At 33.1% G+C, this 12924-nt stretch overlaps 1 protein-coding gene across 4 annotated transcripts in view; it reads right to left on the bottom strand.

Annotated features, from left to right (window-relative positions):
* hop (tyrosine-protein kinase hopscotch) overlaps positions 1-12924 on the bottom strand; it is a 99284-nt gene that overhangs the window by 67560 nt on the left and 18800 nt on the right. For all 4 annotated transcript variants that reach the window (XM_085810624.1, XM_085810622.1, XM_085810623.1 and 1 more), the window contains exon 5: positions 6667-6824. In XM_085810624.1, coding sequence (XP_085666750.1) covers positions 6667-6824 — 158 coding nt within the window. The remainder of the gene's footprint in view (positions 1-6666; positions 6825-12924) is intronic.

Below are 12924 nucleotides of genomic sequence, written 5' to 3'. Positions count from 1 at the left end.
GCATCGAAAGACCAAATGAAGATGTTTGCACGTGAAACATACCATATTATCAGTCCTTCTTTTGTGTAAAAATTGTTGATGAACAAGACGCATGGTGTGAGGTTGTGCCCTTACCGAATTTGCGACGGAACTGTGCAGTTGGTTGTACTCACGATTATTTCTGAAACACATTACTGGGCCAATTAAATGAATCGTGTATTAGTCTATCTCATTCTTTGTTATGCCTAGAATGCAAATATATCGAAGGTAAAACATGACTTCTTTCTCTTTCTTTTTTACTTGTTTTACTGTATATAATGAAATAATAAAATTAATTTAGCATTATAAAATAGAAAAGGACGTTGGAAAATTTAAAACAAACTGTTGTGCCTAATTTTAATATAACTAATATTGACATCAAGAAACATGTTTGGTTCATCTACGTTGATTATAAGGTAACCACTCTAAAATACATATTTAAAAAAAAAAAAAAAAAAAGAAAAGAAACTATTCTTGTAAAAGGAATTGTAAGAAATACAGTTTTGGAAAGATTCAAATATTAAGAAAGGGAAATAAATGAATGTGATAAAGCTGTTGATTTAAAGATTTGAAAAACGAAAATGAAATTAAAACATAAAAATCAGTTAGACCAGACTGGCAAACTTGCTTATTCCTGTGAATGAAAGCATTTAACATTTGCAAAAGTTCACGCATTGAAACCCCTTAGCTAACTGATGAGCTGAATAAAAGTAAGGAACCAAATCTTACTAATTTTAAATCTACACTTATTGTAAGGGTATGATGAGAACAACAATCTATGAAAACATTTTCTGACAGCCCATCACTTCCCTTGAAGTCCTGAAGAAAATAAAACATTTAATATCTTTATTACAACATGAAATCGCCTAATAATATACAAGGAAAGAAATTTCCAGTTTTATCTCATTCATATAAACAATTTAAATAATACATTTAAATCAATATACTGATTTTGACTCACAAAATGCCTGGGAAAGGCCATATTTAAATAAGAGTTAGTTAGTATATAAAGTTTTCTTCAAGATCAAATAAGCCTTTCTTGCTATGATAATTCATTTGAATGATAAATGGTATGCAAATATTAAGGAACTGGCTTGTTGATTAATCGACTATAGTAAAGTTTGGACTTTGAGGTGGCAATATTTTTATTGTGGGAGCAAATTATTGCAGAACTTATGTAACCAATTACAGTTCATACTAAAATATGAGATACTGTTAGTTATAAGACAACATGTGGGAAACAATTTTTCTACAGAAACATTACATGTACCAGTGTTGCCTATTAGCCACCATTAAATTAAATATGTTATTATCTGTTAAAAGAGTGCTCTTATTTTTAGAGAAAGTGCTGACAGTGAAACATTTTAAAAGCATGTTATTTTGTTTCTTTCATTGTTCATTGAAATAAATGACTTTACAGATATATTCTTTATATATTTTTTAAAAAGTTACCACTGATGAAATGACACAGCCACATTCGATTTTTAATTATTTCTAAAATCACGGAAGTGAAATATTTTTCTTTGATATTCGACTGTATAACAAATATTTGTCATCAAGAACAATTGTCTTAGATTATTCGTAAGTATAGGTATAGATAACTTGTTTTGTACATGTATATATTTCTTCTTCCACCCTAAAGATAACTTGCATTGCATTATATGGGCTCAAATTTACCACTTTGCCTCAGGTGAAAAATTGTGTTGGCACGGCTCTGTGCCCAGCTACCATATTTCATGGTGAGGATGATGAAGGTGATAGCTGCAAATTTAAAGGTTTTTGGATATCGCAAACCAAAGGTGAAATTTTCCTATTAATGGATTTTGTATAGAAATGTGGAGAAGCAGTAATAAATGAAGATAATATAACAAAAGTTTTTCATTGCGATGACAATGCCCCAATCATCAATCAACAGACAGTGAATTCTGTAGTATAGTTCTAGATCCAGAAAATACCACTAGCAATAGTGAAGAAAGTGACGGAGAGGTTATTGAAAACGAAAAAATTCTGATTGATAAGTTAGTCGACACTCTGAACACAGTAATTACAAGACTTGAACAAAATGGAACTTTGTAAGTGAACGAGAAATTATGTCTGTTTACAGAATTAAAGAGAAAGTGTTAGCACAATAATCGAAGCAACTTAAACAACTTACATTGAAAGAAATGTTTAATAATGTAAACAAATAAATATAGGCCTTTTTTTAATAAATTTTGACACCTTTTAGATCATAAATGCTTTATTATTTCATAAATCACAATTTCTTATTTTTAATTTTTAATTTCTATATGCCATCTTACTAAATTTACACTTATGATCTAATATCCAGAAAAATCCCAAATCTGGAATTGTCCAAGTCTCAAGGAGTCTGAATATTGTATTTTGTACTGTATTCAGCAAAAAGAAGCAGATGTACCATAAATATGACTTTCCTCCCAACTAACTGTGATGCCTGCATGTCACTTTCAAACACCTGGTGGCTAGGTAGTCAATAACACATTATTTAGCATTGTAACCCATGCTGTCAGGATCATACTTTCGACCCTTGAGTTTTTGTGGGGGGGGACCTTTTCCAACCTGTGCAATCTCTGGAGATCCTAAATTCTGTTAAGGGGTATCTCCCTGAATTCTAGAATTCTGCCTTTCTTAAATCCTGTTGCTCAGCACCTCTCTTAAATTCTAAAAATTTTGCAATCCCTAATTTTTGCTGCTAGGTGCTCCACTAAATTCTAAAATTTTTGCCACCTGTGTCACCAGTCTTACTGAGGAGTAAGCATTTTTCTTTCTGATATAAACAATAAGTGAAATTGCAAGGGTGTCACGTTAACATGCCATCTTACTAGATTTCAATTGATAATCTAAAATCCAGACTTGCCACTCCCATGACTGAGGGTTTCAGACTTTGTACTGCATTACATTTCTTTTTTAACTTATCATATTACTTGTGCACTACATCATGCACTATTTGCTCTTTTTCTAACATGACACAGAAAAAATATAGAGTACTCTTCCACATACCTTCTCATGGTAACTATCAAAACCCTTTGGTTATCGAAGTATGGATTTCCCCCTCCCCTTGAAATTGTTCTGCAAATACACCCTGACTAAAAAACTTCTTATGTAAGTGTCACAGACACTTAACACTATATAGTTAATACATTACAAATGCTTTAAATGTGTTTGTTAATGTTTATAAGCAGATCATATTAAGTTCTAAAACTATTTCATTGCAGAAAAATCAAACAAATTTTCTACAATATAATAATTTGCCTATCTCAGAGCAATGGGTTTCTGCACTTACTGCAGATATGTGACACAATGGGTAATCATGAATATTATATGAAACAGGGTGACAATTATTGAACTATATGAAATAAAACATAATTATTTAAAAACTAATGAGTGCACAAACTTTAATCAACATGTAAACGTGACTACAGATATTCAAATTTACATTATGACATGTTTGTAATGCCTGCCATCTTTGGTTATGATGTGGCAAAGACGAATAGCAATATTTTGCATGACCCGCTGAAGTGTCGTAACATCAATGCTGTCGATGACCTCCTGAATGGCAGTTTTCAACTCAGCAATGGATTTAGGGTTATTTCTGTACACACTGTCTTTAATAGAGCTCCACGAAAATGAGTCACACATCTTAAAATCTGGAGAACATGGTGGCCAAGCAAGCCCCATTCCAATGGCCTCTGGGTGCAGTTCTCAAAGTGCTCCTCCTGGACATCAAACACTATCTTGCTCCAATGGGAGTCGAGCTCCATTTTGCATGAACCACATCTTGTTGAAATCAAGGACACTTTGGATAATGGGGATGAAATCATTTTCCAAAACCTTCACGTATCATTCAGTAGTTACTGTGCAATCAACGAATATTGCAGCAATTATTCTGTGACTAGACACTGCACACCACACAGTCACCCGTTGAGGGTGGAGAGACTTCTTGATCACGAAATGCAGATTCTCAGTCCCCAAAATGCACCAATTTTGCTCATTGACAAATGCATCCAAATGAAAGTGGTCTTTGTCACTAAACCAAACCATATTCAAATCAAATTCCTCTTCATCAATTCTTTCGACAATAGTGTTGGCGAAACACTACCGCTGTTCTATGGCCATGGGCCTTAATGGCTGATGGGTTTGAATTTTCTATGGAAAAATAATGCAGGTTTTCAACAACAATTTGTTGCAGGGTCTCCCAATTGATACCCACCCATTATGCAGCTTGTCTGATCAATTCCCTTGGGCTGGTTTGAAACACTGCGCATGACTTCTTGATGTTTTCAGGCACTTCCACACTTGTTTGTCAACCATAACTGCCAACGCTGTCATCATAAACACTACCAATTCTCTCAAACTTGCAAATCAAATTCTTGATCGACTTGGACCGGTTGTCTTCAGCTTGTACTCAGCCGCAAACTTCCTTTGAGCCACAATCACCCTGTTATTGCTCACGTAGTAGGCCTTCACAAGTGCTATATGCTCAGGCACTGTAATGTGACATTTTTACTTGAAAATGGCCGACAATAATAAGTTCTGTGTGCATGCATATACTAGTTCCTATCATGCTCTGCGGTCAAACACAAAGTTTGAAATTCATCACGCAAATCATTCAGAAGTTATGATGGTTTTATTTCACATAGTTCAATAATTGTCACGCTGTATCTAAGCAAATACACTTAAGTTTAAATGATAAATTATGCAACCAAGAGAGTAATTCAAGTATTCCGTGCTATATTTAAATTCACAAAAGTTGAATGGGAAATGTTGAAATAATAGTTTTTAAACAGCATAATATTACTGATTTAACATGCCAAATAACAGTTATTGGAGGTTTAGAAGAATCCAAGAATCCACATAATATTTGTAAACTTGCAGGACTAGTTTCGAAGGCTTAAGCATAGAACTTTCTTCTTCAGTGATAAAAGGGCAAATGATGAAAGATGAGCCTGTACTCAGGGGATAACAATGAGAGGAAGAAAGACAAGCTACTCGTATGATTTATTGATGGAAAATGAAAACAAGTATGAAACAGTTTTCTTAAAAGGTTCAGGGTAAAGACAGATTGAAGATTTTTATGAATGTGAAACCTTTTAGAAAATCTAATTTGCCAAAGGAATATGCTGTTTGAATAATTTTAACTGCTGAAAAACGGAAAATGTTTTGTTTTGACCAACAGTATTGGGCAATGGAGGATTTTCATGCTTCTTCTTTCCTAACATATGCCTCCTATTCCTTCTTTTGGTGAATTTTTAAGGGTGAGTGAAATTTTAAGGGTCTCTTAGTTTGACCAATGTAAATTAAACTACGTAGACAAGGAATCGTGTAAATATTTCAGAAGTTCATATCTGCAATAGGGTGTTTAAGTATAAAACTGTGAATTTTATCGATTGAACAGAAAACTACTTGAAAGCTGAATTGTGTACAGTATGTGTAACTTTACAGCTAATCGATGGAAAGAAAGGAATCATAATAGAACTCTCATAATCTAAAATGAGAGGGTGCTTTTTGATATGTTGAGATGAGAATTTTTAAACTGTTAGGTAAAGCCTCTGTCAATAGCAACTGCTTTTTAAGTAGTTTAGTTCTTGGTCAAGAGGTTGGCCACGAAAAATAAGAAGCTAGAGAACAGGAGAGCTGCAATACGTTACTATTGAGGATATAATGAATGTGGGAAGTAACAGTGGAAACAATTTAAAAAACAGAAGGAAATCTGGAAACAAAAGCAAGCCAAACACCATCTAACCACTGATAGCTGAGGTTCTCCCTCATATATATTGTCCACTGCCAGCAACATGGGATATGAGCTTAAGAGTTTGACATGCTTTTAATAACTTAGCAATACATGTTATATTATATTAAGTTCTATAATTATTAATTCCATCCTCATAGTTACACAACTGGCAGCTCGAGCTGCTACATTTTGGCTATTATTGGACTGTTAACACTTTGTTTGCATTTTAAAACTTACAACAAATTTATGTTTATCCCTCTTCCACTCAGAATTGTTGTGAAACCACAATAGCAGATATAAAAGCATGACAGTGAACATTACTCAAGTTTATCCTACTATATAGAAACTATTTCTCTAATAATACTATACTTCCTAGCATACTGCCCTCCTTTTTTTACTTAAAGTAAATTTTGTATATCACGAGGGGAAAATCATGTAGTGTACAATACTTCTTAGGGAGCATCTTAAAAAAGCATAGAACATTAAAAAGCACATAAACAGATGAATTCATATTAATGCATCCTGTATTACAAAGAAGATATTAACTTTAACAATATTCTTTTTACTCACACAATATACTTTCCTACATGTGCACATGTTTTACATAATTAGAAGAAAAAGCTAGGGGTAAATATGCAAGATGAAGAAATATATGAGGAAATAACTGCAATAATTTCATTTGGATTTCTGCACTTTTCTCAAAGAAAAATATGACAATATCTTTTATTACTCTTGTAATCTGGACAACCAAAAGCAAAATCGTTAAACTCCTTATATTACTTATAAAAAATAAATAAATAAATAAATAAAAACACAACTCTTAACCTATAAAAAATAAGGTTAATAAATAAGTCATGGAATAAAAAGCAACTGAGCAAAAGAAGCATGAACATATATACCCAACAGGTCCATGGCATTTCATAGCACGTAGCTCAATCAATGAAGGAGTAGTCAAATCTTTACATAAGTTAAATGTCCATTTTTCAGTTAAACGGTAATATCCATCAAGTAGAGACACAAAAGAATACATCTGTGGTTTCCCATTGAATTGCAAATACTGAATAAAATATTTAAGCAGATTAAATAACCATATTAAATTACAAATCAATAAACAGTAATGTACTCAAATCAGTTTAATTAATATGTAGAATAAGTTAACAATATATATCTATAATAAAGTTTGCATGTATCACAATGCACAAAGCTGCACATGCCCAGTTAAAAAAACTGGCAAAAAAAACTGGCAGATAATGTTCAGTAGATGAAGGTGCTTACTTTCAAGCTACATTAAAAAAAAAAAAAAAAAAAAAAAAAAAAAAGCTTAGATTTGTTTTATTTAACGTTGAAAAAATTTTTCTTAGATTTGCACACACATATCTTCATTTAGCGAACAAACTAATTATCCTACAATTTCCTTGTTAACACTTTTAAATACAGCAGGGAAAAAACTTTTTATATGAAGTATATATATTCACATATCACTAAAATTTATGACCTGACTAGCATATCCTTTTATTATTTTATGTGTTTATGCATTTCATTTTAAAAATTGATTTTTTTTTTCATAAATTTCATATTTCCCAAGGATAGTTTTTTTAAAGTGTTTATTTTTATTATTTTTTCTCCTTCCTCTCAGTTTAGTATATATATATATATTAAAAGTTTAAGAAATAACATAAAAAAGAACTGCAATGAAAATAAGATTGAAATATTTTTACAGCAAAAACAGTGACTAGGTTTTAAAATAACATTAAATTTTATACTAATATTAACATCAAAGATAAGAAATTTCATTAATATTTTCAGTTTACTATTTTTAAAAAACATGCCGCAGAAATTTTCAGAAATGATTTATTTGGTATAAGGTATAACAACTCAGCATTCTGTGCAAATGCCCAGGGTGATAAATTTAGAGTAGCAAAATTTTGGAGGCACCGGTGATAGAATTTATAAGTGGCTAACATCTGATGTAATCTCGAGCTGAACCTGCCATTTTTATACTGTTTTTTCTTTAGTCTAGTAATCTCTGCTTGTTTTTCTGTTAGAATCAAACCCTGAAAATTACTTCTGACCTCACTCTAAACAGCTAATTTGATTTCTTGAAATCTTGAACAAATGTACATTTGCAATAACAATTCATTATTATGCAAAGACTCACTTATAGCAAATTGAATATAGACTTTTTTCTGTTGGGGGGGGGCTGCTAGTGTTCAATTTTTTTATGCATCCTTTTTTAAGATCAGAAAATTTTGATCTTTCACAAGATCAGAGAGATAAAAAAAAATCTCACAAACAGCTTTTCTCAAGGAGAGGGGGAAATCCCTTAACTCTGACAATTTAGTGCTAACAGACACAGATTTTTAAAGCACAAAATTTAATCCTTCACTATACGAAACCTAATAATTCTAAGCATTGATGAGATTAGATTTTTAAATTAGGCAGAAATTTAAATGAACTGAATATAACCTAACACTGTAAGTAACAGATTTTATGAGGGGGAAAGGCACCACATGTATATCATTTAACGATTTGACAAAATATTTGGGTTGCATCATCAATCCATGCTTAAATTGGAGGAAACTATGGAACATCTGAAAAATAAAGCCGTAAGCATTATTACTGGGGCAGTGAGATCTACTATTCTTGCAATGCAGCTTTTAACCAGTTTGGAACCTGTTCATAATTGTATTAAGAGAAATGCGATCCCATTATACCAGAAGCTGGTGTGTTTGCCCGACAACTCTTTTTGGAGGAACTATAATAAGGAAATTTCTAGGAATCTTAAAACTCAAACTAGCTTTATACAGGCTGCTCAGAGAGAATCTGATGCTTTGGAGTTGAGCCGAGATTATCTAATTTTACCTCCTCCCCATTGTTCCTTGGACCTTTTTGAATTTGAATATAAAGCTTGATCTTATTCAAAGAGTTGTTAAAGAGAGAAATGTTGTTGTTGAGCAATTCACAATTGAAATCTATTGCAATAAAAATTATTGGGGTTCGCTATCCTCAAAATGAGTGATTGCATGTCTACACGGCTCGATGTTACAAAGAACGTGCACTGCTGGAGCAGGTATCCACAGCAAGCTTTTTAGTTTCTACTTACCAATGGGTCCTCTTACTGCTGCCTTTAATGGTAAAATTGAAGCTATTGCTGCAGCTATTCAATAACTGTCAATTCATAGCCACTCTTTTGTAAAGGCAGTCATATTGTCAGATTCCAAAAGTGCACTTCAAGCTCTTTTGAATAATCAAAATAGTTCAAAAAGAATCTTAGACTGTAGGCCTTTGCTTAAGGCAATAGCACACAGAATTTCTTTCCAATGGATTCCAGCCCCCTGTGGAATTACAGAAAATGAAAAAGCTGATACTTTGGCTAAGAAAGCAACATTCATAATGCTATGCATTAATCAAACCCTTTCATTTCATACAACTAAAATGTTTGTTAACCTGACTCTTAAGAAAATTCTTAAGCAGCATATGATTCAACATGCTATGGATAAGAGATTCTGGAGGAAGAGACAACTTTCAACCCCAGTTTTCCAAGAACAGCATTTAGACATCTGACCGGACATGACTGCTTGCAAGAACATCACTGCAGAATTAAAGTGGTGAATTCCCCAAACTGTATTTTGTGAGACTCCAATCAGCCTATGATTTTTTAATTTTTGAATAATCGTATTGCAATTTCTCGGTATGAGGACATTGTTAAAAAGTACTGGAGAGCCCGTGAACTAACGGCTTAAGCACTAATGTTTGGCATTTGTAAAATAAAAGTAAAAGTGTATAATTTGTTACGATGATTAGAAGGAATAATTTTCTCAGGATCAGAGAATTGTTTCCCTTCATAACTTTTGCTATTAAGTATAAAATAAATTATACAGCAAAAAAGTTTTAAATTACATGAATTTATTTATATGTAATTTTTTTTTTTTTTTTACTTGACATATTTTTTGGTCATATGCAATTAAAAGTAAAATGATGGGTGGGTAAACATGTAAGATGTTTTGACAATTCTCATTTGAAATTTTTCACTGATAGCAATAACATATTTTTACTTTTTACCACATAACATCGTTACCCATATAACAGAATACTGTGATCAATAATTATTATTTTATACTATTTAGTGCATTTCAGTTAAAAAGTTTAAAAGATTTTATAAATGTAATATATTACTTATTACTACATTTAATAGTCCCTTTTTTCCCTCCTCTTCCCACGTGAAGAACTGAAACACTGGCAGTAAAAAATAATGACTTCATATAATTTAGAGAATTAGAATATAAAAAATACAAAACAATGATTTGTCATGAAGAACTGTGGCTGACATGGATATTTGCGATTTCCATATGAAAATCATCTAATGAGTTGCACACATAAACCATAGAATACTGACTTTTCAGAATTATAAAGAACTCCAAAGAACTCCAATGGTAACACTTGCAAAAGTTTGCTCACATCTTTCAAAAGCAAGCAGAAAAAGTCTAAATTTCAATTATTTATATATCAAGTGAGTTTAAGTATCAAAGTCTATTATGATCTAGTCAAAAATGTATGTGCAGACTGTATCAATGTTAAATAAAGAATTTCAGGTTCCATTCTAGAAACATGAAATCATTTTTAGAAACTTATGTAATTACCAACTGTAATTTAGATACTCATGTATTAATTGATAACTTTGATAATACCCCTTCACATTTATCAGCAAAGATAAAGACCTTTTCATCAATATGAACACTACATGTTCAAGCAGTAAATCTTTCTTTATTGGCACAAAACACACATTTACCTTAGACAGCCATTTCAAACTATTACAGTTTTATCTATCATCTGTTGCAACTCTCTCAGAAATTGACAGATGTTAGTTTCTTAGAGCAGTTATAATGAATTGTATGGCTGCCATATACACTACTGACCATCCAAAATGCAACACAAGAGAGAAATATCAAAGACAAATTTATTAATGAGATTACACATAGTATCAACATTTATTATTTGAAATACAACCTTCTATAGGTGAGGAAGACAAGAAAATCAGTAATGAGTGTTGCCTCCATGTTTTTCAATAACTGCTGCTACATGTCACGATTTTCAGTGAAAGAGGTTTTGGATGTGTTGTTGGGGAATGGCAGCCCATGCTGCCTCCACACGTAGTCAAAGTTCATTTAGTATACCTGTGGGAGCAGCATGCTAGGTTAGATGTTCTCCAGTTATTGACCAGATATGTTCAACGGAAAACAAATCTGGAGAAAGGGCAGGCCAGGGTAACAATGCAACAGGCCGTGCTAAAAAAGAACCTGAACTTGCATGCTACATGTGGTCGTACACTATCCTGCTGAAATGTCGCCACAGACAAGCCCTGGAGGTAAGAGAGAACAGGTTTCAAAATCTCTGGCTGGCAAGTGTGCCATAATGTGTACTGGGAATGGAATCCAATACCACACTACACAATAATGATGAGGGCAGTATGGTGATGCATAGCATAGCAGTCAAGCAGCCTCTCTTCAAACTCTAATCTGACCATCATGGAAGTGTGATTCAGGCAGAAGTGTGATTCATCTAAAAGCACAATGCCATGCCATTCTGATATCCATCTTCACCATTCAGTGCAACATTGCAAACACAAACGCTTGTGTTTTAAAATTAAATGAAGCAATGGATGCCTAGTACTGAACAGTAAACAATGTCGAATAGTTCATGCAGACAGCGATTGTTGTGTTACAGATTGCATTTGCTGTAACATGATTGTGTATACAAAACTGCCACGTGTACAATATGCTCCTACTTGTCAGTTGCATCCTCCAGCAACCAATGACTCCCTATTTGCATGAATATTGCTTGGCTACGTCTGACATTATGACGGACTTCCTGGAAGGACAATCTTCAATCACTGTACGCAATGATTTTGCCTTGGCTGAACTCAGAAATGCGATTAATTGATGCTTGTGTTTTTCTGCAGGGCATAACAAAGCTGCACACACACAAAAATCTCACAAGAGAAAAATTCTTATAATTAAAAATGAAAATCTGTCCTCCCTTTATATACGAATTGTAAGGAGCACTATAGTCACCCATGATTCTGATTGCCAGACATCCCTGTTTTCGGACTAAATCCCCCTATCCCGGCCGGTTTACTTCATGTCCCAGTAAAAATTTAATTTGGTTTTATAGATGACCGAAAAAGTCTAAAAATAATTAACTGTGAAGGATTATTTAGGATAATTACTTTGTCATTTATTTCTGTATTGTATGAAAAGTGTAAACTATAGAAGAGTGATGGTCTGCTAATAAATAATATTGTCATTGTATCGTCTTGTCTCGCTAATCGTGACCATGCGTGATGCGAGAGACTATCCGGGCGAGTCCAATATTGGGCACTAAGGACTGTAGTTTCAGAAGAGATTTTGCTTCACCTCCTTGTGTGCAATAACATTGGACTCACCCACCTTGGCGCAAGCTGCTTACAATAGAGAAAAGATAAGTCAATCAGCTGTCAGTCTCTGTCGGTGGTGACTGTTGTGTTAGTGACCTGGCACTATTTTATTTATGTTTTAAGTTAAAAGTTTCTGCTTTCTCTGTTAAAATGCCAAAACAGTCGTGTAAATTCACCGAAGATTTTAGGAATGAATTCCCTGTTTTGAAAAAGGTATGTACTGGTAATCAAGATCAAGACAATAGAGTTAAATGTTCACATTGTAATTCTGAATTTTTGGTTGCTCACTATAGGTGACCCAATATAAAAGACCATTTGCAGTCGAGTAAATGCAAAAAAAGTTTAGCATGTGCTGCTAGCTCATCAAAACTGACTAGTTGTTTTAAGACTGCGAGTTCTAATGACAAAAACTTGGCCAGGGAAAGAGACGACCTTTGCTTACCACACAGCAAACCTCAGTTTCAAAATTTCAAAATTTATATTTTCAAAATTTTCACTGTGAAAATTTTCAAAATATAACGCTGATTTTTGTTGTTTGACTTCTGAATTAGTATTTGTTCGGCATGTTATTATGTCTTAATCACCCAATTTCTATCAGTGATGGCTGTGCTGGAAAGAATTTTACAGATTTTTGAAGATCTGCAAGCCTTTTTTTAGACTGCCCCCCCGAAAAAAAATGTGCCCATTAACATCCTGATAATTGAAAAAGATAACACTACAGCTT

The sequence above is a fragment of the Stegodyphus dumicola genome, chromosome 2 (genome assembly GCF_044657685.1).
Source record: "Stegodyphus dumicola isolate Sdum_Otavi_A_Nest chromosome 2, ASM4465768v1".
Taxonomy (NCBI): Eukaryota; Metazoa; Arthropoda; class Arachnida; order Araneae; family Eresidae; genus Stegodyphus; species Stegodyphus dumicola.
Note: the sequence above shows the minus strand (reverse complement) of the source record. Positions and strands in the feature narration are given on the sequence as shown.